General features: G+C 37.3%; 1 protein-coding gene across 2 annotated transcripts in view; it reads right to left on the bottom strand.

Annotated features, from left to right (window-relative positions):
• Window positions 1–755: 755 nt before the first annotated feature.
• The window catches only part of GRID1 (glutamate ionotropic receptor delta type subunit 1), a 1,160,974-nt gene continuing 1,134,395 nt past the window's right edge, over window positions 756–27,334 (bottom strand). The window contains exons 14-17 of one of the 2 annotated variants that reach the window (XM_043982152.1): window positions 24,640–24,806; window positions 18,890–19,130; window positions 18,551–18,642; window positions 3,516–3,652 (exon numbers count right to left, since the gene is read on the bottom strand). In XM_043982152.1, coding sequence (XP_043838087.1) covers window positions 18,553–18,642; window positions 18,890–19,130; window positions 24,640–24,806 — 498 coding nt within the window. In that variant the 3' untranslated portion in view covers window positions 3,516–3,652; window positions 18,551–18,552. Of the gene's footprint in view, window positions 3,653–18,550; window positions 18,643–18,889; window positions 19,131–24,639; window positions 24,807–27,334 lie in introns of both variants that reach the window. The other variant, XM_043982151.1, reaches the window with a different exon arrangement.

The raw sequence follows: 27,334 nt of genomic DNA, 5'->3' as shown, positions 1-27,334 counted from the left end.
AGAGAAAGAGAAGGGAAAAGAGAAGCAGAAGAAAAGGAAACAGAAGAGGCAAAGGAGAAAGTAGAAAGGAGAGCAATATGAAAATGCTGTTTCTTCTGTCTTCCAGCCTGCCATTAGTCCAAGAACAGTCAGGGCTAGGTCAGTCTAGAAAGCCTTCTTGATCAATTTTGAAAGGCACCAGTATCTGAGCAGTTTGAACTCTTGGACTTTCACTGCTGATTAAACAATATTCAGTAATGTCTGAAGCCAAATATTTCTGCTTCATTTCTGTGAATAACAGGGTAGGGAGCAAATATATGTTTTATTATTAAACATCTTTAATCCAAATGCTGAATATTATTAGCAGCTTTAGAAGGCACAAAATATACCTAAAATGCATGGAATAGTCTAAACAGTTATAAATCCAAAAACCAGAGACCAGAGCATGAAAACTATACATTCTAAATTTACATGTCAATCTGAATGGGGTGGGGGAGGTTGCTTCATCTTAAGGGAAGACCTGTGGAACATCAAAACTATCCTTCTGTGCCTAGGCTACCCAATAAAAATAATACTATGGGTAGTAAAAGCACTAGTTCTACATCTGATAAGAATATTTTCTAAACAGAGGGTTTTTTTTTTCCCTTTACCAATACCTTCCATACTATGTGACATTCTCATTTTCTCTCTCTCTCTCTCTCTCTCTCTCTCTCTCTCTCTCTCTCTCTCTCTCTCTCTCTCTCTCTCTCTCTCTCTCCCTCCCTCCCTCCCTCTCCTCTTTCTTTTCTTTTCTGTCTCCATTCTTTGAATTTCTTCTCCATTCTTTTCATTCTCTTCTTCTCTTTCCTCTAACCCTTGTATGCATGTCTCCCTCTACTCTAATCTAAGTCAAACATATAAACATGATACAACACAACATGAAGAACAGACCCTTTTGGAAAGGAAAGTGATTTGGGATGTGAGATAAGGCAGTGAGAAAACAGATCAATTAAAATATATATGTGTATACTTTCATATATATATGTATATGTATATATGAAAAATTGAATTCCTGGAGCTTGGCCCTCAAAGTGCCAAAGGAAAGCATACAACATATTCAACTTTCCTATTTTTAATTGCATCCCAAATGCAATTGTTCTATTAAAGGGTCTAAAGCAACTATTCTCCCCTCCCTCTTACTGAAGAATGAGCAGCATCAACTCCAGATTATATTTACCTTGATTAGAGAAATAGAAATTAATCACCTTGGTTTCCATTTTCTCCCCACCGCATTTTCAACATTCAGAGGTAAATAATAAAATTATAAACACTTTTCCTTGGGGTGTTTTTAACTGACTGTTCGATGTAATCTTTCTTTTTTTGCTGCTCAATCATTTCACTGGGGACTTTAGTAAAGAAATCAATTCTGGGCTCATTAACACCCCCATAGATATAAATTCTGAATAACTATACAAGGCCATAGACAAGGCAATCAGTGTGACTTTTGATTTCTCCATGAACATAACCCTATACTCTCCTCTCCTCTCTTTGCACAACCTTCTAGTTCAAAGCTGTCCTGATTACATTCTGGGGGTGGGGGTTGGAGGGGGAGACTGAAGGGAGTCATCTAGCCTTTGTTCATCTTGGTTCTGTTACTGAATGCATAACTTTTCTCCATAGGGATGGAGATGCATGACATTTTCCAAACTGTCAGGTTAAAAAAAAATGCAGTGGGGGCAGCTAGGTGGCGCAGTGGATAGAGCACTGGCCCTGGAGTTAGGAGTACCTGAGTTCAAATCCGGACTCAGACACTTAACACTTACTAGCTGTGTGACCCTGGTCAAGTCACTTAACCCCAATTGCCTCACTAAAACAAAACAAAAACAAATTTTAAAAAATGTAGTCATCTGCAAAAGGAGAGGAACTGAAATGATACATTTCAAGATTACTTGAATACTTCAGTTCCTAATGATGTTTGTGTCCTCTTCTGCTTCAAGAATCCAAATGGCTGCTTTTCTGTTGCTATTGTTTTTCCCCTTCCCCCAGCATTTGGGCTGCTTTAGCTATAAGAGATGGCATTTTCCTGTTGACTAGCCTTCATATTGAGATGTATTAATGAGTCTACTCTAGAGGAGATCAAAAGGGAAGAGGTAGCAAGCAACACTAGTCCGATATAAATTCAAGCCTTACCATTTGGTGACTTAATGTTCGTCAGAGTGGGATGACACATCCTATAAATCTTGGAATTGTTTAAGAATTTGTCCTATGGGATTGGAGCCACTGTACACTAGTAGCCTCCACATCAGGCTGAGATTTTACCTAGTTCACATATATGGACCAAAGTACCCCCCTTATCTGGGTCTTTATCTTTTTTTTTCTTTTAGCTATAATCTATGTCAACAGGTCTCCCATCGTTCATGACCGCGCTCACACCACCTGTGCTGATGCTTGATCTCACCAAAATACAATGACCACCACAGCTACTTTCCCCATCAGAGTGACTACTACATCATTTTCCCACAACCCATCACTGTTTTGTTTTGACTCAAAGGAAAGGTGAGGGTAGCAAACGCAAAGAAATCCAAGTTAGTCACATAGCAGTAAATGTAGGGAACCACATGATGACCAGCTGATTATTTCCTCATAGGAAAAGTGAAGATAACCCAGAAGCTTTGTCACCAGCATCCTATTTACTCCCTCCATCCCACTATTACTTTTTTTAATGAATAGAGGGGGACAATGTCAATTTTTCAGCTTTCTCCCCAAATATAGGGTCAGACTAACAGTACAGGCCAGGAGAAGAAAAATTCAGAAGAGAGGGGATGCAGATACCAAAGGGGCACTTTACAATCAGCAGCAAATACAGATGGGCTCGCACAAAGGACATGGGAACCCATGCTGCCCTCCAAAAGGGAATAGGGTCCCAACAATTGCTTCTTGCCCTCAGGCCCAGGAACAGGGCTTCTTTGGCACTTCAGAATGATCACAAGTGGTTTGCCTTTTTATTCATATAGAACAAAATTTACAAATTCATTCATACACTTCTTGTTTTTTGTGTTTTTTCTTTTTTTTCTTTTTTTACTGACTTCGAAAATTGGGAATATTCAAAATACACTTTTACCCCACTTCATTCTCTCATTATTTACAGATATGTACAAGAAAAATGTAAGAGTCTTTTGTGTTTTTTTTTCTGTTTGTTTGTTTTTAGTTGTATTAAAAAGCTCTGCTGGTTGGGTGGGTGGGCAGAAGGGTAGGTGGGTGTCAATCATATGGATGTTCCATGGGAAGTTTCCATAGCCTCTGGAATGACGCCCCCAGGCACAGACTGGAATGACATGGGGATGGGGGTCTTCACGGGGCTCTGACGGAACAGTCCCCCATTGGGAGATCTGTGTTTGCACTGTATTGAGGGCATGGTTGCTGAGCTGCTGAGAGGCAGTGGCAGATTACTGCCTGCTGCTGCTGAGAGTGTCCGACTGGCCGCGTGACTGCTCTGTTCGGGCAAGAACGTAGTGACCGAGAGCTGAGTGTTCTGGTACTCGCGAACCGGCTCCAAGGTCTGACTGGGTGGCATACCGCCGATCTCCAGGGCTGAGATCTCGATGGACGCAGGCGAAATCTGCTTGTGAGCTATGTCTTCATCAATTAAGCTGTTCATACGTCTATGTACTTGTTCCAAATTCACTTCCTTGTCCTGGTGAGAAAGCACAGGGCAGTCAGTCCCAATCAGTTTCTCTTACCTTACTCAGAATTTAAGTGACATGAATGGCTGCCCTGGGTGAACTATTGTCCTGGACTTCCTAAAGCATCCATGAAAGCAAGGAACTAGGAAGCTGTGGGAGGTGAGAAAAGTGATGGTATTGTAGCTATGGCGTAGTGGAAAGAGAGATCCTTGGAGCCAGGATAACTTGGGCTCATATCTAGCCTTTAAACCAGGAATTTTTAACCCAGTCTCCATGAATTTGTTTTACTTTTATAACTGTATTTCTTTTTCTTTTTCTTTTTTTTTTTATTTAAGAGCACCTCAGCCTCATACTTATCTCACATTACTCCCTTTCACACATTCCATGATCTAGCCAGACTGGCTTCTTAGCTTTTCCCCTAAATAGACAGTCCTATTTTCCAGTCCCTTGCATTAGACCTAGCTGGTCCTTAATTCCCATTCCTGAAATGGAGTTTATCCTTACACCTTTTTTAATGTTTTTTTAATTAAAAATTTTTTTCCAGTTACATGTAAATATATTTTTTGAGTTCCAAATTTTCCTCACACCTTCTCTTCCCTCCGCTCTCCCAAGGACAGCAATCAATTTGATATAGGTTATACAGTACAATCATGTTAAACACATTTCCACATTAGATAACTGTAATTCAATATAGTTAGTTTCCTTTATAGTTCTATGAATTTTATTTTATTTATTTCAAAATATTATATAGAGAAGAGATTCACATGTTTCACCAGATAACCAGAAAGGTCCACAACACCAAAAATTTCATAACCCCTACTCTAAACCATATGGACTGTTTCACCCTGATCTTAACATGTAACCTCTTGCTGTTTCAATCAGCCCTCTGGTAGGTAATAAAGGGCTGCATTCATATGTGGTGTTTCCTTATCCCAATCATATCAAAGGTCGAGGCCCTACCCTTATTCTATGGTATAAACATTCACCTTAGTTGTTTCTTTTACATACTCCACTCCTCATCTCTGCCCATGCATACCCCCAACACATACCTTTATGTTATCATTACAGTCAACTTTCACTTCTATATGGAATGGAAAGACATAGATTGTTGGAATTCAGAAAATCCAAACACTGAATCAGTCATTAAGTTCAAATGGTTACACCAGTAAGACATCCCCAAGAGATGTTCAAATGGAGAGTGATCTAAGATTTATATATCTATATCTATATCTATATATATCTATATCTATATATATACACATACATACACACATGCATATATATGTATATATACATACATCTATACACACATACATGTATGTATGTATGTGTCTATATATACACACATATATTTTCTTGTATATAAAAGATTATAAATACATATATGTATATATGACCTTTATGCACATCATATATATATATATATGCATACAGACACACACACACATATATATACACAAATAGATACATTTGTAACAGAGAGACAGAAAATTGATTTGGAGTCAGACAAGTGGGGATCAGAACCTTACTTTGCCATTTCCTATCTGAGTAATCTTGAACTAATCACCTATCTTCTCTTGGCTTCAGTTGCTCATATGCAAGTGAGGGTATTGGTTCAGATGACTTCAAAGTCCTTTCCAAGTATAGTTCTTTAGTCTATGAGCTCTAAAATGAATGGAGTTATAGGAGATGATCTTCTCCTCATTCAGCTTATTTTCCTCTTGTTAAAAGATCTAATGACAGAATAAAAGACCTTGAACTATTAGCAGGATGGAGAAAATATCAACCATCTTTGTAATTTGGAGCAAGGTATTTTCATACCACAGGCTATCTATAAATGGGGGTGAGATGATTTGCTCTTCTTGGCTACTTTTAGTTCTAACACTAGAATTCTAGAATTCTAGAAAAATGAATGCTATGTAAACTGGATAACAGATTTGAAGGAACCTCCCAATCCTAGGGTTCTTGCATGCAATTTTACAGTAAAAAGTCTCAAGGATATCTCATTAAACCATGAACATTTTGGAATGGTGTTTCCACTGCTCCCTTCTACCATGACCAACTAGAATGATAATAAAGTAAAACTATTTTTTCTTAAAGTTGACAAAGCTCATCATATATTCCTCTTTTAAAATATTGGATTGATTATTACCATGAAGGCAAAAAACAGAAGACTAACTATCCCCTCAAGGATACTATCTTATACTTTAGTATCTTCCAAAGCACTGAAGGGAGTTGGGTCCATGGGAAGTTCTCACAGAAATCATATAATCTTAGATTTGAAGGAAACTTTGAAGGTTAGCTTGGGCCAAATCTTTTCTCTTTCTTTTTTTTTTTTTTAGCTTGTCCCACATCTTAGCTTAAATGGCAAAACTCTCCATTATCATCTTTAACATGTAGTCAGCAAGCCTCTGCTTGATTTCTTCCAGTGATGGAGAATACCCTATAGTACAAGTTTGCTTAATTATGAGGTGGAGGAGTGAGGGATGCACTAAACGTTTTTTGGTTTGTTTGTTTGTTTGTTTTACTGAAACTTGGATACTAATGTAGATCAGCACCTCATTAGCTTGGAGAACTGCCTGGGTCCACTGAATGGTTAAGTAACTTGCCCTAAATGACATAACCATTATGTGTCAGAGACTGAATTTGAACTCATGAATTCCATAATCCAAGGCTGCCCTCTATCCATTATGCCATAGTGTCTTTCTAATTAACTCATTTGTAGATAGCGGTAATTATTAGAAAAGTCTTTATTATATTGGACTAGAATCTATCTCTGTCCAATTTGTACCTGATCATTTGAGTTCTCCCTCTGGAATTTCATAGAATATCAAATCACTCTTCCAGTTGATGAACTTTAAATATTTGAATACAATTATCAGATCTTATTTCCTCCTGTTTCCTCTCTCCCCTCACATGCCAGGTCTGATCTTCTCTAGGCTGAACATGGATAGCCCCTTCAACTGATTATTAGATCAGTTGTGAGTCCTTGCAATATTCTGGGCATTTTGCTGTGAAAATACTCCAGTTTTTTAGAGTCCCTCTTCAATTATTACACCAAGAATCAAACAGTCTACTATAGCTATGGTTTAGCCAATTATTAGAGACACTCTAGACATCACATCTATGTTAATCTAACCTAAGATTTAGTCAGCTTTCTTTTTTTTTTTATTTCCACACGGTTCTACTTCAAATCTGTGAAAACTCCCAGGTGTTTTTATATGACCTGCTCCCTTGCCATGGTTTCCTTTTTTTTTTTTTAATCTCAGAGCAGTGTTTAAGTTTCCTCCTTATTGTATTTCATCTTATTAAAGTTGGCTATCATTCCAGCCTGTCACAAAGTTTTTGAATAATGTATCTGCAATCCAATAGTTATTCTGTTCAGCTTCTTTTCATCTACATATTGATAAGCATTCCATCTATTATGTGCCTTTATCCAACTTGTTGATTAAAATCTTGAACAAAACAGAGTCAAAGATGGAGCCCCATCTCATGCTATGTGCTTTGAGTTTTTCATGTTTTTGAATGCTATCTAGTATGATTCTATCCTCATGAAATATCTGGGTGACTTGTGCTTGTACCCTTATACTTAAAATCAGGCTAGTTATCATGAGCACTTACATTAACATTCAATCTTTCTTTTATATCATACCTTATTTTCTCAACATGAGTCCTACAAAGTCATTATCTACAGAATTTTCTGTCCATAAAATTAACCCCATCTACCCTTTCCACCACCTTCCTTGATGTTGTTGGTAGACATCAGGTATGTGGTATGATATAATTCATGCCACTTCTCTCAGTGATATCTGACACAAAATTTGACATTTGCAAGGAAGCATTTCAAGTAAATATGTGAACTACATAGGATGGGCAATATTGGGTCTCAAAGCCAATTATTGTAAGAAAGGGAAAACCCAAGGGAAGAATTAATAACTCAGAGAGGAATATGGTCACTGCACTGCCAAGACCAAGAACTAAGAATAAATATTCTAAGAACCATTACCATCTCAACTTGGGACAGGAATGGTGTGTTCAGAAGCTTATACAACAATTTTGAGATGCCAAAAGACCAACCACAGATGAAGTAGAATCGGGGAATCAAAGGTTCACAGATGGCCAATTTGGGGAGTTGGGGTGGGGTGGAGTGGGGCCACTTTACTGGTCTGGCAAGGAATCTTTGGAATGCTTCATGGACACTTTTAAGTTTTTTTCTTGAATGAATGACTGAATGTATGCATTCATGAAAGAAAGAATGAATGAATAACATTTATTTAGAACATTTATTTGTCAGAGACTGTGCTAAGGATCTGGCAAAAAGTGGAGTTCTTTTAATGGAGGGAGATTAAGGAGGTATCTTCAGGAGAATATGAGAATCAAGAAAATAAAAGGTATTTTTAATTCTGTCTTTGCATTTTTAGAATCAGATGTGGTGGATAAATTGGAATAAGTATTTACTCCATAATTGTTGGATTAGTTTGGAGGCAGGGAAGTGAGACTTGGAGGGAAAGCCAAAGGGGTTTATATGATTGGAAGGGATATCCATCAACAAATCACAGATCTATTTAAGAGGCTAAGGTGCAATGAGATATTACTCTAGGTAATTGACTTCCCTTGTTTGAAGGTCTATAAGCAAAGCCTGCATATTCGTGTGGCTTCCAAGAATTTACAAGAATCCCTTGATTGTTGTTCAGGTGTAGCTTAAACCAGTACAATAGTATTATAGGTCCAAGGGTGTCTGGACTCAGAACCCTTCTGGTTCTCTGATTGTTTACTTTTCCACGGACTCTACAGGAAAAGGCACTAGATTCAGTGTCAAAAGGACACTACCTGTATGTCCTCAGGTAAGGCACTTTATAGATCTGGGGCTCATTATCTTCATCTCCAAAAAAGGGAGGCTATTTGGTAAAATCTTCTCAAAGGTCCCTTCTCAGAGGTCCCTCCAGGTCTAAGATTCTGTGACCATCAGGAAAACTCATGAAAGTCTCACTCGATATCAGTGACTGAGTAGTTCAAACTAATTGAAAATAACCCTTCTAAACTGTTAGCTTGGTTATAGTAAGGAACATTTGTTCATTACCTTTTGTATTTGCATTCAAATACATATTTTGTATATATTTGTACAACCAATAGCACCTAAACAAGTAGTACAGTATTGAATTTAACGTTATTGAAAAAAAATGGGACTAACAAGTCATAATTATATATTTGTCTTGATCTCCACTGATGAAATTCCCAGGAGATTAAAGTGGCTGTGCTCTTGTGACAGTGTTCACATCTTTGGTGAAGAGGGCTAAAATCAAGTTTCCTGGGGTTTCAAATAGGTTTTTGAGCTGATATGAAATTGACCTAAGCTGCTGCTGAAGGATGGCATAAAGTGTGTATGTCATTGGAATCCTCCCCCACTGTAGGGTACCTCTTATCCAAAGTAGGGTACTGTTTGAGATCTGGATTACCCAATCCATTTCAAAATCTAGACAGGGAGGGCTTACTGTACCAAACAGACTTCAAAGAGGTCATTCTGTGTCACCCCGGAATCTCATTAAGCCCTATTCTTATGGGTGTTGTTAAGATAAGAAAACAACTGCTCCAAGACAGAACCAGAGGGAAAAAAAGGAAGCCAACCAGGGTTTCATTATCTGCTCTCAAATAAGTTGTAAGATAATTTGACAGCAAAGCCCATTTGGGCATCCTGGAGATGAGCCCAGGTGCCTACCTATCCTTGGAACAATGAATGCTCAGTACAGATAGATTTCTGACAATATCTGCAATGACCTGTCTGACCTTGCAGGATGGTGAAGATAGGAAGAGAAAGGCTAGTGCTTGTGTGCCAAGAATGACTAAAAGTTCCATCTGGACCGCCCTCATCCCATTCCCCATCCCCAAACCCAATATATCCATATCTTTCATCATGGGGGAGTTCAAGTTCCACATATGTGAAGCATATATAATTTCACTGCATCAGCCCCTGACAGAGGCAAAGGAGTCCAAGACACCAGTACTTATAGAACGAAGTATAGGCAACTTGAAGAATTACCTATATTTTGGAAGAAATTGTGCATTCCGTTATGTTGTGCAAATTCTAAACCTTTTAAAAGAATATAAATGACCTTAGTTTACATCCTCATTATGCCAGGTTCCAATGTTCAGCTAGGTAATGATATGTAGGCAGATGTGGAAAGAGATGTGGAGAACCACTCTTGCCTTTGTTAATTTACCACAGGTAACTGACCTAGTCAAACACCACTTAATGCAACATAAAATCTGCTGACTCATTTGCCATGAAGCTGACTGAAATCTGATGCTGTGGTTATTGTCTCTTATTAAATATGATGACAGATGCACCACTGAGAGATTGTTCCTCCTCCCCAGACCTCTCACAAGCATTGCCTTCAGAGAGACAAAGTTTTGTAATTAAGCGGCTGTTCACCAACGTGGAAACAATACAATGTAGTAGAAAATGGTAATTAACTAAGCTCTCATCTATGTAACAGCTGTTATGAGTGGAACTCATTAGGACTGACATTGGTTGAGGTCTGTTGGCCACTGTTTCAAGTTGAGAATGGGGGAAAATTGGTGATAAAGGAACTTGTTTTAGAGAAAAAATAAAGTGTAATGGAAAGAGCATTGGACTTGGAATGAGAAGAAACCTGTCTTTGAATTCTCTTTCTCTTATTAGTTGCCTGACAATTAATATGTAACTTCATCTCCTGTAAAATGGGAATGATAATCCCTATAGCACTTCCCTTACCTTGTTTTTGTGAGCATCCAATGGGAAAATACATACAAAGCCCCTTGTAAGCCACAACGCCTTGTGTAAGTGTATTGAATCTTATTTATAAATACTTAGGGGTGAATGGGAGTCAAAAAAGGACAGCAAAGTAGCTTGATGATTTTAGAATCATAAATTTAGAACAAGACAGGATCTCATAAGCCATCTATTAAACAATGTCTTCATTTTACAGATGGATAAACTGAGGCCAAAAAAAAGTTAACTGATTTGCCCTGTGTTACACAGATATTGACAGACCCAAGAACTAAACGTCCTTTGATTTTGAATCCAGCATACTTTCTACTATACAGCATAGCCTCTTATCTGACATGCATTATATTATTCATTCCTGAAAGTGGGATTCAAATTTTATTGACTGGTCTCATCCATAGTGAACTTCTTCATGCAAGACCTTCACTGAGACAAGAGATTCCTGGTTCTGTACAAGGAAACAATAAGGAGTCAAGGGGAGCGTAGATTGTAAAAAAAAGAACAGGATTATGGTTTCAAGAACATGGAGCACTTCCAAGATTATCAGGGGATTATCAAGGCCACATATCCCCAGTGAACAGAGGGCAACTCAGTCACAAGAGGTTGCTGCTGGTACAATGCCCCAGGGACAGGTGGAGCTTTTCATGACCTGGGCTTCCCTCACATTCTGACCTGCCCATCAAGGCATCACTGACAAACTCCAGAGGGTAACAGGAACAAGGAATTGGAATAAATTCATAATAGCCAATATTTTTAGAATACCACACAGCTTCGTGTCACTGACCTTTGTTAGAAAATTATGAGAGAAAAACAACAATGGATATTGTTTCTTCCATTTAAAATAGCTTGATGCACATGTGACCACAAAGATATGGACTTCCTTCAATGAGACAAACAATGAACTATCCATGCCTTCTCCTTCTGTGTGATTCTTGTAAATATTTTGCCATAACAAATGATGGAGAGGCACCCAGTGTGTTTAAATCTTTCTATATAACTTTACATTGTGCTCATACTGATAGACTACTTGGTTTGTTCATTACTCATCCTTTTTTCTTCATATATGATCATGGAAACATAGCTCTAGATCAAGAAAGGACCCCAGAGCTCATCTCATCCAACCCTCTCATTTTATAGATGAGGAATCTGGCTTCCAGAGAACTTATAAAACATGCTCATGGTCACATAAGTAGTGAAGAATCAGAGCAAAGAGTGCAACTCCTTTCCTGCTATTTGGGAACTCGTGTTCTTTCCACTCTACCAGAAAAGGCCCAGCACATATCACTCTGATGAATCTGAGGATGCCCTTTATGCCACTTCTCCTGTGCAATTCTTCCGTTGGTAATAGGCTGCAGAGATTCATCTCCATTGCTATTTAGGTGACTTGTGATTTTACTTTTTCAGGGAATGTGATATAGTCCATGAATGAGCAGGACAAAGCACCATCCAAAGAATACTGGTAACAAAACCATTGGTCTATTTTAGGGAGAAATTAAAGGTCATGAAAAGCAAAGCATAATTTCCCAACAACAATGTAGCCTGCTCTCTTTTCCTCTTCAGTTCTGGGTCCAGATCACTGTGTCTATTCTTAATAGATCTACTAATGGACTCGATCCAAAATGTGTTCATCTAACTGTACATCATAGACTAGAAAATAGTTGTTCAACATCTAATTGGTCATTCATTCCTCTGCAGATAGCTAAGCCAAATTCTTTTGAGTGATTAGCAATGCTATTTATAAAGTACCACAATGTTGCTGGACATAATAGAATACAAATAATTTCACAGGTAAAGAGGGAGTTCTGGAGAACATATTACTAAACATAATAGTAATAACCTTTTAATAGCACCTACTATGTGCCAGCCACTATGCTTTATCATTTCTCTCTCTCAACATCTTTGGGAGAGAGGTACTACTATTTTCCCCATTTTACAGATAAGGTAACTGAGGCAAACACAGGTTGAGTGACTTGCCCAGGATTACATAAATAGTAAATGTTTGAGACTAGATTTGAACTAAGGTCTTCCTGACTCCAAACCTGGAACTTTACAGATGGATAAACTGTGGAACCTAGCAGATCTGTGCTGGAATATTGCCTCAGATACTTAATAGCTGTGGGGCTGAAGTGAAGTCCCTAATGGGAATCTGAGAAGCCATAGTGTGGAGAATCTCTAAGAGAAGGAGAAAAAAATAAAGGTTCAGAAAAATAAAACAAAAGAAAACAAAACAACAAGTGACTTTCCAGTGGACTCCCAGTTATTAAAGGGCTGATGTGGTATTCAAACAGTCTTTCCTGATTCAAATTCTAATTCTTCCCCCATGCTCTCTCTTCACAACAGCAAGTTGATTTTGTACCTCTTTTATGCAATAGCATAAAAAGCCTTTGAGGATAGGGACTCTTTTTTTTAAATCGTGTCTTCTCACTCTACCACAATGCCTTGAAATGATAGGCATTTAATGAATGGTTATTGAATTATAGTGGATTTTTAAAAATCAAACATTATTTGACTACCTACCCTATAAATGAAAGGGTATCTGAGGGAAAGACAAGAAGACCCATATCCTGGAAACACTAATCTCCACCAAGAATTTCCAGGGTCAATTTCAGCTAAATACTGAAACCTCATTTTCTTTTTCTTTCCTTTTGCTTTATATAGATACTACTCAAATTATAGAACAGGGATGAACGGAGATATGATATGGTGGACATAAAATATGATTATGAATGAGGAGACTTGTAACCCAATCCTGGCTCTGTCACTGACAATTGCCTGATGACACCTTTCTGAGCTTGAGTTTCCTCACTTATAAAGCAGTGATAATAGTTGCATTACCAACTTTACAAAAAAGAGTCAAATGAGATGAGAAAACACTTTTGAAACTGTAAAGTGATATACAAATGGAGACTGTTACTAAAATAGACAGGAAAACATTAATGAATGACTTGTTCCAGGCTTCCTTAAAGAAAGAATGCAGATAATTCAAAGAATTATTTATATTGATATTAAGGCATTGTTACATAATCACTATAGTTAATTATATATTGTATATGACAACACACATGTAAAATCATCCATGTTATGGTGTCAATTTTGCATAGTGTGTGCATAAACATGCACATACATACAAAGATACACATATATTACATGTATCTCTGTGTATATGTATACATATATATGTATGCATATTTTCACTAAAATTTTACTCTGGTACTTACTAGGATCATAAATCTTGAACTGTAAGGTACCTTAGAGGTCATCTATTTCATCCTATAATTTAAGTAGTCAAAAATCAAATCACTTGCCCAATATCAGAGGTAGTAAGAGGCAGAGCTGGTGTTCCAACTCAGAGATTGTGATTGACTCCAAGTTTAATGCACTTTCCATTGTACTCCTTATGACTGTCTCCCATACAGACATGGAAGTAATTGTGTTCTAGAAGATTCAGCCAGAAGAATGTACGGTTGAGCCAGTACTCCCAGACTGGAAGGCCTTTAAGGAGAGGCTCAACAATAGCTTTTACATGTTCCTATCAAGACCAACAGAATGCAAACTTTATGAAAATGGGAGCTCTTTTTTCTATATATTCCCAGGAACCAGAAAGATACCAAATACATTGTAGGCAGATGATGATGAAAATGATAGCAGTTACATAGTTCAAGGCTTTACAAATATTATCTCATGATGATAAGTATGTGATCCTTACAATAATACTAGGAGTTAGGTCCCATTATTACCCTCATTTTAAATATAAGGAAACTGAAGCAAATAGAAGTTCAGTGACTTTCCCAGATCCCCATAGCTAGGAAGTATCTGAGGCTGGATTTGAAATCAGGTTTTCCTGACTCTAGGTTGAAAAATTTATTCACTGCACCACCTAGCTACCATAATAAATGATGGGACTTAATTGCATTGTCTTGTATTGCATTATATTTTGTATCTCCGTGAATTGAATAGCTTAACTACATTTGGAAACTCAGGATTAGGAGGCTAGTCATCCAGGAATTCAATGCTTTGGTCATAGGAACTTACAAAGACCGCATCCTAAGGTGTGGCCTACAATACATCAATGAAGGGATTATGGTTATTTATTAAATCATTGCTCTTTTGAAAAACAAATAATATATGTACATATACATTTCCAAATATGTTTATAAATACACATATCTACGTATGTATATTTATGCACATACACATATATGCTACAGTATGTCCGCAAGTATCTCAATGGATAAAAACAACAACAACAAAAAGAACTTTGGTCATACTCAGATGCAAAGAATGGTGCTGGGAAGAGAAAAAGTAAAGCATGCAGTAAGGGAAGTTATCATAGGTCACATGATATAGTGGGAAAATCACTGGATTTGGGATAAAATGATCTGGGTCCAAATCCTGGCACTGCCACATCGCAGCTTTGCCATTTGTCTTTTTTTTTTCATTTTTAAAATATACAAGATGGCTGGATGTCTTCTGAGATATCGCCAGATCTATATCTATGATGGTTGGATCCTAAGTATGGTTAAGGAATCTGAGCACTAGAGAAAGGGAAGATTGGGAGGGCAATGGGTGGAAAGGGAAAGTCCAGGCAGCTATGGAGGGAAGGAGGAGGCAACCATGCAGAATTAATAGGCTTACTATACAGAGGATCAAGGAATAGAATGCTGTGGATGCTTAACCCTTCCTTAATTTCAGTTTCATTTAGACTGAATTTTAGGTGAAATAAGGAAGTTAAAGGGAAGGCCAAAGATGGAATGGGAAGGGAATCCAAAAGCCAAGCTTCTGAGGAACAATGTCATATCTCATTCCATATACTTTCTCCCACTTGTATATTACTCATCTTTATTTAATTAAAATATTATTGTAAAAGAAGTGTTCCAAGTCTCTTCATGAATCTAAATCTCTTTGCTGCATCCAACAGCATTTTCATGTAGAGTGGTGCAAACTCTTAAAATTTGGTTGCTACATAATTGTAAATCAGTATCGGTGGGAAAAACATCATGCTTGTGTCCATATGCATAGTAAGAGACTAGATGCCCCAAAGAAATGAACATCTAAAAGGTTGTTGTGGACTCCTTTGAATTGAAGAAGCCTCATTATAGTACCATTTAGAATGACAGCAAAGTCATCTTTAAAATGATTTCCGATATGAATTGTGGTCAAATTCTGAAATTTTTAGAGTCTGATTAACGTTGCTTTCTCATCTAATTGCAAATATTACTCCATAAACCATGGGACACAATTTGTATAGCAGAAATATTTTTCTAGTCAATGATTGAATGAACCCTTTCATTATTATTAAAGATTGTGATGTAACCAAGAGAAAATAGAGTCACCTAGCCCTTAGCATGTTCAGTTAAGAGTAGGCACTGACTACCTCAGCACACCTGTCAAGAAAAACAAAGTAGCTGTTAAAATGAGCTGAAATTAACAGGCCCCAATAATGGCAGTCATCCATATCTGTTTCAGTGAAAAGAATCAGACAAGCAAACCTTATTGTCTCAGATTTTCCCCCCAAATCAATCTCACACTCAGATGTATCTGAATCCCATAGGGGTTCTCAGGGATCACGGACAGAATCAAAGTTTGATGTCACTTGTTTTTATTGCTTAGTATTAGAAGATGAGAAAGGGACTTGTCATTTATTAACAGTTCACATGACTCAGTCTTGGATTGTCTTTCTGTCTTTATCTCTGATTTTCCTGTCTTTATTGTTCTCTGTCTCTCTGTTTCTGTCTCTTTGTCTCTGTCTTTCTGATTCTGTTTCTCCCTCCTTCCTTCCCTCTGCCCTATCTCTTACTTTCTGTTTTTCTGTATTGCCTCTGTCTCTATCTCTACTGATTCTGTCTCTGTCTCTCCCTTCCGATTTGGTCAATGGATAGTAGTCCTTGTCTTGCATTCATGGTTGCTAAACCTTCTTCATTTCCTTGGATATTTCAAAGATCTAAAGTCCCTTGGGACTAGGGACTCCTGGAAGGTTATTCTGATGTGGAAAAGCCAATGATGTTATGGTTAGAATTGATTAGACACTTGAAGTCCATTTTCCACCTGAGACCAAGGATCATATCTCCTCCTGGAAAACATCTAGCCCAAGGGTTTTTGATCCACATTTGTTACATCTTGTCCAAGTGAGTTTTGTATAGTAAAGTGAATGCAAAAGTCATTTAACTCAGAAATCATCACACATCTTGGTCCAAGTGGTTAGGAAGTAGAAGAAATCAGATAAATGAGTTTAATAAAAAAACAGACCTAAGAGAAATCTGGTAATAGGCATGTATAAATGCTTTCTCTACCTTAGTTTTACTTTAAATGCATTTTCTCAAGAGAAAAAGAAACCTTTTTAGTGTAATAAATGTTCTTTTGAATGTTTTTTTCCTCAATTGTGATGTCCTTAGCCAATAACATGCCAGTTTTCTCTTCCATGCTCCTGTGGGTTTAATGTCACCAAGGATGCTTAGCAAACTTCCATCCTGACATTTATTCAGTGTGAAGAAGTATAAGAGAAGCAGAAAGAAAAACAAACAAAAGGCATTCTCCCTGCTAACCAAATGACCCTTTTCAACATGACAGTGGAATTCATATTCATTGCTGGGTACATCAAGAGTGGAAATATAAAATAGTTGATAGATATTTGGTTTCAGAGTCAAGATGTCATAGATTCAAGTCCCACCCCAACACATACTAGCTGTGTGAAATTTAACAAGTCACTTAGATTCTCATTCCCCTGGAGAATTCTATTTGAAGAATAGTTGGGTTATATTGGTAGGAGGAAATTCTTCACTGGAAGTTCTCTACATTGATGAAATCACAAGAGAGACAGAGAAAGACAGACAGAGACAGAGTAGTAGAGACATAGACAGAAAAAGAGAGACAGCAATAGAGATCCACAGACAGAGACAAAAAAACAAAGACAGAGAGATCAAGAGACAGAGAGACACACAGAGAAAGGAGAGAAGCAAGATCAGAGGTAGTGATGTAGAAATAGATAAAGCAAGGCTTAAGTAACTTGTGGTCAGTCACTTTGGTGCTTTTTGGAAGGTTGAATCACTTATTTTTTTTTATAGATTATGATATCTCATCATGGCATAAAAGTGACCTTAGCTTCTCGAAGGGTTATATAAGTGGATAAAAAGTTCTGGTACATTATACCAAGCTGGAAAAAGCTTCAAGTATTGTTCCAAGAATGGACTATGTCTCTGACCCATGAGGAATTGTTTAGCCAAGTTATATGTGATCATCAGGTTGTACGGCAGGTGAATGAAATCTTTGGCTCCAGAAACATTCAAAAGCCATCCAAGTCCTACAAGATGCACTGTGCTTTAGTTCCTGGATTTATCTTTGAAGGCATGATATAGAGGGAGGACCCACACAGGGGATATCACAGCTCTGTGAAGAATTGCATAGAACTGAGTAAAGGCACATTAGAAAGAAACCCAAAGACCTTGGTTCTGCCTCTGTTAGCACCAGATTCACAGAATTGAGATACTTCATTTTCCACAACTTCCTTCCACCCCCACCTTCAAAAGGCTCCCTGAGATTAGAATTGATGGATTCTCATTTCCATTCTTTTCCAGCTGTGTTGCTGCTACTTGTTTGGAATTAACATCTGTTTGAACTGAAGGAATCTTGCAAGTGTCTCCATATTTCCAAAATTACTAGAAGTTAGCTTGTTAAGCATTTTAATTGATGCAAATAGACCCAGACTTTATGCAAGAATGTTTCAAGAATGAAATTAATTTCTTGGTGGTGGGAACACTACCCCAAAATATTTTAATACCCATCCCCTTCCTTCAGAGAGAGCTTTCTAGGGGAAACACTCAGAAGGGCTTTTTTTTCAGAAAACAGTTTATTGGGGGTCAGGTTTGGGGGAGAGGCAATAGGTCAATAACATGAACAGTTCCTAGTATGCCATCTCCTGGGGAAAAGGCCACTTTACTGAAACTCTTGAATTTCACCTAGGCCAAGTTTGGCACTGATCATGATGAATCTGAGTCATCTGTCTGTTTCTATGTGTTGATCATCCTTGGTGGGCTGTTGGTGGGTCATGACTCATAACCCTCAGAAGAAACCCAGTATAGTTTCCCCCTACTGACACTTGGGATAGATGACCAAGGGGCAGGTGGGCATGGATTCTGGGCTACTCTCTTACCCCTAGAGCTGGTCTCTCCAGGTCAGGGTAGAAGCACATTGGTGAGGCAGAGTGGGTAAGGGCGCCCTCGTGCTGCCCACACTGCATCTGCTCTATAGATAAATACAGGACTTTAATGCCTTGGCACTTTTTACAAGCATAAAAAAAATCACTTAAATTTGTTCTTTTACAAAAAATAACACAAGAAAAGCACTGTAAAAAAAAACAACAAAGCTATGTTATGTCTCTAAGCTGTATGAAAATGAGTTATATTATTTATAAGAAAAAATCCTAAAAAAAATCTCATAGCTCAACTCTTGACTTTGAGCTTCCTTAAGGAATAGGATAAAAGCTATGGACCTCTTTCGGTGTTTCCTGATGGCAGCGGTTGCTGTTCCACCAGAGCTCCAGGGCTGCCACCAGGCATGCAAGGAGAAGGCCCACAGCCAGGATGCAGAACACGCCAGCAAAACTGTGTAGTTTCAGGGACTTGCCATCTGTCTGAGCACTTGTGTGACTATTCAGGTCACAGCGACCCATGCGTGGCCACCATTTTTGTTTGAGGACATCCAAGTCACCAGTATCCTGTAGCTCCAGGATCCTGAAAGATAAGATGAAGAATTATCACTAACAATGGAAAATGACACCAAATACCTACAAATTTTGATGTGAAAGTTGTGTTTCTTATCTAATTTTAGCATGGCTGGAGGAGGAACACCATCATGAATAATGGTAAAACTAACAGGGCTGACATCATCGTCTCTATAGTTACCACCATCAGCAACAACTTCACCATTTTTGTCATCACCACCAACATAAAAAACAACAGAATCACACTTCTTATTGCAACCATCATCATTATTACCATTATCATTATCTTCTTTATAAATTAATTAATTATAATTCATACCCCTATACTTTGTGATTTCCAAAAAAAAAATCATCAAAAATACCCATAAAAATAGGTAGTTCCAATATTATCAAGGTAATTAGTACTACTCTCCAGCCTTCATTATTTAATTCCAGACCAGAAATCTCACCAAGTGTCAAAAAGAATAGCAACCAGGGCAGTTAGGTGGCACAGTGGATAGAGCACCAACCCTGGAGTCAGGAGGACCTGAGTTCAAATATGGCCTCAGACACTTAATACTTACTAGCTGTGTGACCCTGGGCAAGTCACTTAACCCCAATTGCCTCACAAAAAAAAAAGAAAAAAGAAAAAGAAAAAAAGAATAGCAACCAAATTCTCAGACTTTGGTACATGTCAATAACCTTTGATTAGAATTACTTCCCTGCCATATATTTTTTTCATGGCTTCACAAATTCTCTTGATAGAATGCCAACATGTGGGGTTTCTGATGCTCAGAAGCCCTTGCATTCTCAATTCAATCTTTTTGGATTTGTATTAACCTTCAAAAATTAAATATTTGATTTAACAAGTACCTATTATGTGTAATGCAATGCAGATAGACAAAATTTGTAAGTATTTGGTCTCTTGAACTCCTATGTTTCTGGAATTGGGAATCAAATCTCTTTCAAAAGAATTTATATATGGGTAAGTCTAGAAGGGATATTTTGATTTGCATTGTTTACTTTCAATCTGGTGATAGCTGGGGTTCCTTATTGTAGATTGTATGTACAACCAACTCTTTGAACCCCTAATTCACCATTTGTGAGTAGGTCCTTGTGTCCACAAATAGCTAAATGCTGACATAAAGGGGAAATGTGGGTGTCCTTCCTCCTAGATATTTTTTTCCCTACATGAAGTCAAACTATATGAAGTGATGAAGTGATGAAGTCAAACTGTATCTACCCTGTATGGAAGTCTGGGTCCACAGGGAAAATCTGGATGTGGTTGAAAATTGGTGGGGATGTTGTTTACCTTAACTCTTATCTTTGTCATTCAGCTTGGGTTATGGCTTTAGAACCCTTCAATTCCATTCCATTTAATTAAAAACAATTATTAAGATCATAAGCTGTTGTAGCCCCCGGGAGTACATCAACACAAAATTCGACAGCCTTTAAGTGCTTATATTCTAGAGGGATGAATAAAATGTGGACCTAGGTGAATAAATGCATATGTACACCAAAGGAAATAAAAGCAATAACCAGGAGCACATATTAACACCTGGCCAATTCAGGAAAAGTCATGAGAAGAAAATGGCAACTAAGCTGCTTTGAAGGAATCCTAAAAGGTAAAATGGTAAACCTAAAAAGATTTAAAAAATAGATATCCTAAAAGGGAAAAATGAGGAAGAAATATATTGTAGACTTTGGTGAGAAGAAATGGACAGAGGAAGGAATTGGAATATCTTACAGTAGGCACAGTTACATCCTAGCCCACAGAGCGTAACTGGGTTGTATACTATAGGAAGGGGAGTAATAGGAGGCAGGTGGGAGCCCTAATGTGGTTGAGAGAAGGAAGTCAGAGGGGGAGAGTGTTGACAAGATCCTTTCCTGCCTCAGGTTTTTTAATCTACTCTCCTTTGCCCATAAATCATATGTCCTCCCAAGTATGAAGTGCAGTGGCCTCTTAGAGGCCACCCCAATATAACCCTCAACAATCTAATGCAGCCCATCTTCTGGTTATCATGGCTGTGCTCATGGACCTGCATTGCAAAATCTATGTAGCTAAGTACTGAGCTCTCCATATATCTGTGTCTGATTGTTAAAGTACATGATTTTCAACCACACATGGTTGGTGGTTGGTTTCAGGTTGCCATTAGCAGTCATATTTCCTGTGAGACCTGAATTGTGTGATTAACCAGGCAGCTTTAATGCCAAACTATATAAATGAGCCTCATAAACACAGGTTAGGGACTGCTGTACATTTACATAGAAAATGACTGGCATTTACTTCCTCTCACTCTGACATTAATTAAACATTTGTTTCAAGGACTGAGTAGTTGCTGGCAATTACTATTCCAGTTTTCTTTCTTCATTGTCCTGAATTCAGAAGCACCCAATGCATCATAGAAGAATGCATGTTCAATAATTAATTCATTACAGAGAGAATGGGACAGAAACTGAAGGCAAATATGAGGAGCCATCTTAGTAAGTTAGGGCAACTTTTGCAGAATAGATAGGAATGGAGAGCAGGGGCAGCGGTGTGGACAAATTTTCTAAAGAGCTGTAGGCTGCCACGAATAAATTATAAAATTAATTGAAGTTAATAATAAGTATATAATAACTTAGAGACCATTAGACAAAGCCCTATTGTTCTCTGGAGTTCCCTAAATCTGATCATAATAATCAAAATCAAGAATAAAATTGTAAATGTACTTTGTATTACCATTCAGCACTGGGGGCAAGAGATGTGAGCAAGATTAAAGCTACCATCTTTCATAACCAGAGCTCTAATTAGTGTGTGGTGATTCAGGCAATAGCCTACACCAAATAGAACTTAGAGGGAAAAATAACATAATGTTCGGGAGCTAGAAGGCACCATAGCAATGAATCTCTCTTGGTATTCCATGGAATGTGTTCTGATTACTTCTTTTGTTATTTTCACATTGTGAATTATAAAGTTGATTTATATTTTATGTTATTTGCCCCAGATGAAACCAAGTTTTATGCAGCTTAACCATATGACAAAACGGATAATTACAATTTATTTGTATATTGAGATAGTTGGGTGGAATACTAGATACAACACTAAACTTTGAATCAGGAAGATCTGAGTTCAAATCCTAACTCAGAAACTTACTAGTTGTGTGACCCTGACCAAGGCATACAACTCTTTCAGCCTCTGTTTTCTCCTATGTAAAATGCAGATAATAAGAGTATCTACCTTAGTGGTTCTATGGTCATCAAATGAGATAATTCATTAAAATACTTTATAAATCTTAAAATTCTACATAAAAGCAGTTAGTAGTAGTAGTAGTAGTAGTAGTAGTAGTAGTAGTAGCAGCAGCAGCAGCAGTAGCAGTAGTAGCAGTAATAGTATTTATGACTGTTGCATAGAATCTCTTCAGAAAAAAAATCTAACTTAAACAAAGTATCTTCTTATCTTGAGACATGCATGATGTGTGTGCTATTGTCATATAACCCTAGGTAGTCTGAAAGAAGAATAAGTATTTCAATAGAACAATGGTGTGGGGGAGTGGGCATGAGAAAAACAAAAACAAGGGCATTACTATACATTTAATGGTCATATACTAGACACTTAATAACTTAATGAATGCTTACTGATTATTTGATGGATTGATCCAGTATGGGCCAGTGCTTTTACCATGGAGTCTTGACATCTCAGATAAAGCCTACATTCATGGTCATGTAAGCTCTTTGAGAATAGTATTTATTATTGCTTTTGTAACTTTGATGCCTGTTACATAGAAACTGCTTAATAAATGCTTATTAAGGAATTAATGGTAGAGTTTTGCCAGCATGTAAGATAGTTATACACATAATTTTCCAAATATCTCGCTTATTCAATTACATTTCAATTTAACTTAGAATCCTTTTATTAAGTACTTGCCTTTGTGGTCAGAAGACCACAGTTTTAGGCATACACTTGACATGTACTTGTCAAGTCTGTCACCTTAGGGAAGTCACTTCAGCTCTCTAGTTTTCAATTGTATCATATTAAGGGGGGCTGGAGAGAATACTGAATGATCTAGAATTTTTTCTAACTTTAAATCTATAAATATATCATTTTGGAAAGAATAATCCTTGTTTCCCTATATCATGAATCTAGCACAGTTTTTACTTCTTTACATTTTAATCCACAAAATTTTTCATCAACCTTTTAATGTTAGCAGAATTCTTTCCATTTCTCCTCACTGACATCACTTTTACACTACATTATTAGGTCATAGGGCATAGGTGATTCCTTAGTAATCTTTATATTTCCATAAATATCCAGCCCAGTGCTTTGTGCAATGGTAAGTTTGCAAGAAAAAAAAAAGAAAGCTATGTTGAAGGAATTTCCTTTTCATGAGGGTATGGTATATCCTTTCCATTTAGCAGGCTGGTGTGTAGATATGCAAACACCTATTTATGGAATTGCCTTCTCTCTTGTAGATGAACCAAATATTAAAAGCAAAAGGAAGAGAAAAACATTTTTCACATTTCAATTTGTAGAATGTACGTTGATGAGTAATTCATTTTTCCTCCTCCTCAAGGCACCCTGCCTGTTCTCTAAGTCAGTAGATTTGTATCATTGTCTAGCCTGTTTCATCGTTGGAGGTGCTTCAGTCTCACCAAGGTGTCTCAGACTCCTCACCAAGTCTACTTCTCCCTTTTTCTTTTCATCTCTTCAGATAAATCTAAGAGAAAACCACAAATATGATAATACCCATAATTCACCATTTTTGGCTTCCACAGTAATGTCTCTTCCTGTGTTTTAAGCAGGGTGATCTGCATCTAATCCTTAGATGCCAAGATGCCCCTCGCTGGGAAGACAACAGAATGTGTATCATTCATTGTGCTTTTGGAAGCCACCAGAAAGTGGTTGAAAAAATGTGTTCTAGTACTGGAGGATGAAGGAGTCAATTCATATTTAGTCAGTCATATAGCTATCTTTATTTCATCATGAGGGTCAGTTTACTTATAAGTCTTCTAAGTCCAAGAAAGAGAGGGAAGCTAGAAACTTGGGTGTCAATAAAAGAAATACATGATCTAATCCATAAAGGTAAATATGAAAGGATGATGAACACTAAAAATAATCAATGACTATGAAGGACATCATTCTACATTTCCTTTAATCTAAGCAGATGCTAAATATGGTGAGAATGATCTTTTTTTTCTCTCATATCCTTTGATCCACTTACCCTTCACCAACCAATCCTGGAGCAGAGAGAAGGAAAAAATAAGCCATAATTTGGATATCTTGATCGACAAACCAAATACAGAATCTTATCACTGATGATTGCCTCAAAGCAGGGATACCACATAAGAATTCTTATTGGGATCAATGCCTGCCACTTCATAGTGTCATCAAAGACAAACTGGATACAAAGGTTGTGATTTTTCTTCATGTTATTTAGCATCAGGAATCCTCAACTGGAAAGACAGTTTCTGAGAATCTACTAACCCAAAGTGCTAGCCCATGAACCAAACATACTATGGCATGCTGGCCAACCCTCCTCCCCCATCAATGTGCAAATTACCTCTGGGAGAATAGGTCTCTGTAGGGGCTGCCATGCTGAAGTGCTATGCCATAGCCCTTACTGCTGATACTGTTGCCAATGACGGTCACTGAGCAATCATCATCTGTCAGGGCTGCATATTCCACCACTGCAACATCCCACAAAAAGGCATAATTTCCTTTCTTTGCCTGAAAAACAACAGACATGAAATCATGTAGAACTGGCTATCCAAGAAGAAGAGGGATTAGCTGTCTTTGTGCTTTGATATGAGGAACACAACTAGATTCTGGGTAACGAGGAATTATCTTTAACTAGACAACCAAGGTTCTCCCCTTCATAAATGGCCTGATATTTCCTTGATTATAGCCCCTTCCTCTTTAGGTTGGATACCAAAGGTAGGGCATTGGTTCTACCAGTTCTCAGTTAGAGATAGTTAGAGAGATTTCACTGATATCGGGAAATCCTTAATGAGGAAATTACTCAGCAACAAAGTCCATGGAAAAACACTTTTAAACAACCAACCTTATGGAACTTTTGTAAGGACGGTGCCTTCTAAGCCCCAAAGCATCATATCCATGTAAGTTATCCTCATCATCATCATTAAATTTTTTGCTACCATTTTACATCTGAGAAAATTGAGGGCTTGAATCCTGACTATATTTCATTCTTCCTATGCAAAATTAGGCATCTTATTTAGTTTCTCTGATACTTAATTTCCTCATCTGTAAAAGGTGAGGCTTATTTTATATGACTGCTCTCTCCTCTGAGGGCAGAAAGGTGGTGCCATGGATAGAGTGTCATGGCTAGAGTCAGGAAGACTCATTTTCCTGAGCTAAAAATCTGGCTTCAAACTAGCTGTGTGACCTTGGGCAGTTCCTTGACTCTGTCTCAGTTTCTTCATCTGTAAGATTTGCTGGAAAAGAAAATGACAAACCACTCCAATATCTTTAGTGAAACTCCATATAGGATCATGAAGATTTGAGCATGACTGAAAAATGGCTGAATAACAGCTCTGAATCTATAAGCCTATTAAATTATAAATAATTATGAATCATATTCATGCTTAGTCAAAAGAATTATCAAGCAGGTAAAGTTGGTGTTGAAGTCCTTTTTCCCTTTTTATTTTATTTTCCTTTTACAAACATTACTTTTGGTGAATCTGCTTCTTCCATCACTCAGTCTAATGTTCAAGAAAAAGCCTCACCTATCCTATTAGGAGCAGTCAAAATTTTATCATCCCCCACAGCCCCAGACTTTCCTGACTTTTCCTTTTTCTTATGTTCCTAAGGTTAGGCTTTTTGTGCTTTCCAAGGTGAGAATTAGACATGAGGGATTCTGATTAGATAACTATACTAACCTATATTATTATTAGCTATATTAGCTAACTATAGCTAAACATACTAAAATAAGGATAATTGGGATAATAAAAACTAATGATAGGGATCAGCAAAAGAATCGTACACGTGATTTTTGGATCTAGGTAACTCCCTGATGAGAAAACCCTTCTATCAATATGTCAGCAAATTCTCTGAATTAGGTAGTGGTTCTTGACCCTTGATTCAAGAGATTTTGACCCTGCCCATCAGTTTTGTTTTGTTTTGTTTTGTTTTGGGTGGGAGTGGGTTGGGGGAAGAATGGAGGAAGGAAGGGTCTGTGAACTTGAAAGGAAAAAAAATACACCTTTATTTTCACAAACCTTTAAATTAAATAAGGTTTTCTTTCAATTTTAATGAATAAAATGTTACTTTAAGAAATTGATCATAGGATACAGCCCACTGACAAAGGGTAACCATGATACACACACAAAAAGGCTTCAGTAGCTTATCTTAGAGAATTTTCTAGACCAGTGTGCAATAATATTAAATGACTTTTACAGGATTATACAGTCAATATGTACCAGGAGTGGAGTATATCCTTCCTGTCTCTAAGTCTAGCAATCTATTTATTAAGACATACTGTATAATAATAATAATAATAATAATAATAATAATAATAATAATAATAATAATAATCACTGGACATTAAAAATAAAGAAGCAGTAGGATGTTGACTTGTTCTCAGATTATTTCTATCTGAATGCCATCAAATATTAAATGAGAACAAAACAACTCACATTTATACATAACTTTAGACTTCTTAAATCATTTCCCGCAAAACCCTATTAAGTTGATAGTGTAAGTTCTCTCTATACATCTTTATCCTTCCTTACAACACATTCCCTTGATATGCATTCAGACAATGTGGTTGATAATAATTTGACCAAAGAGATAATTTCAAACCACAGATCCACCAAAATTGGGATCAAGGGATTTGTCATGAAAGAAGAAAACCATAGGATTTACAAATAAAAAAAAATAGGTTTGAATCCAAAATTTCATGGACTGGTGGCCTCTGAGCTCCAATTGTATGTCTTAAAGGATTTTTTTGATTCAAAATAGGAATGTGATTCTTGACAGGGGTGAAGGCAATCCTTGGTATTTCATTTCGTTGGGCCCTCTAAGGTTTTAAGGGAAATCTTTTGAATTTGACAAACACAATAAGTTTAGGGAATGGCCTATGTGACTTTGGACAAGTCACTTTCCCACTAAGCTTCATTTTCTTCATTATTCTTCATTTGAATTAGATGCCCTCTGACGTCCTTTCTAGTTCAAACCTGAGACCTAAGTTCTCTGATATCAATGAAAGGGTCTTTGTCATCCACACTTTGCAATAGTGA

This window comes from Dromiciops gliroides, chromosome 2 (genome assembly GCF_019393635.1).
Source record: "Dromiciops gliroides isolate mDroGli1 chromosome 2, mDroGli1.pri, whole genome shotgun sequence".
Classification (NCBI taxonomy): Eukaryota; Metazoa; Chordata; class Mammalia; order Microbiotheria; family Microbiotheriidae; genus Dromiciops; species Dromiciops gliroides.
The sequence above is the reverse complement of the archived record's forward strand: the minus strand, read 5'-3'. Positions and strand labels throughout refer to the sequence as shown.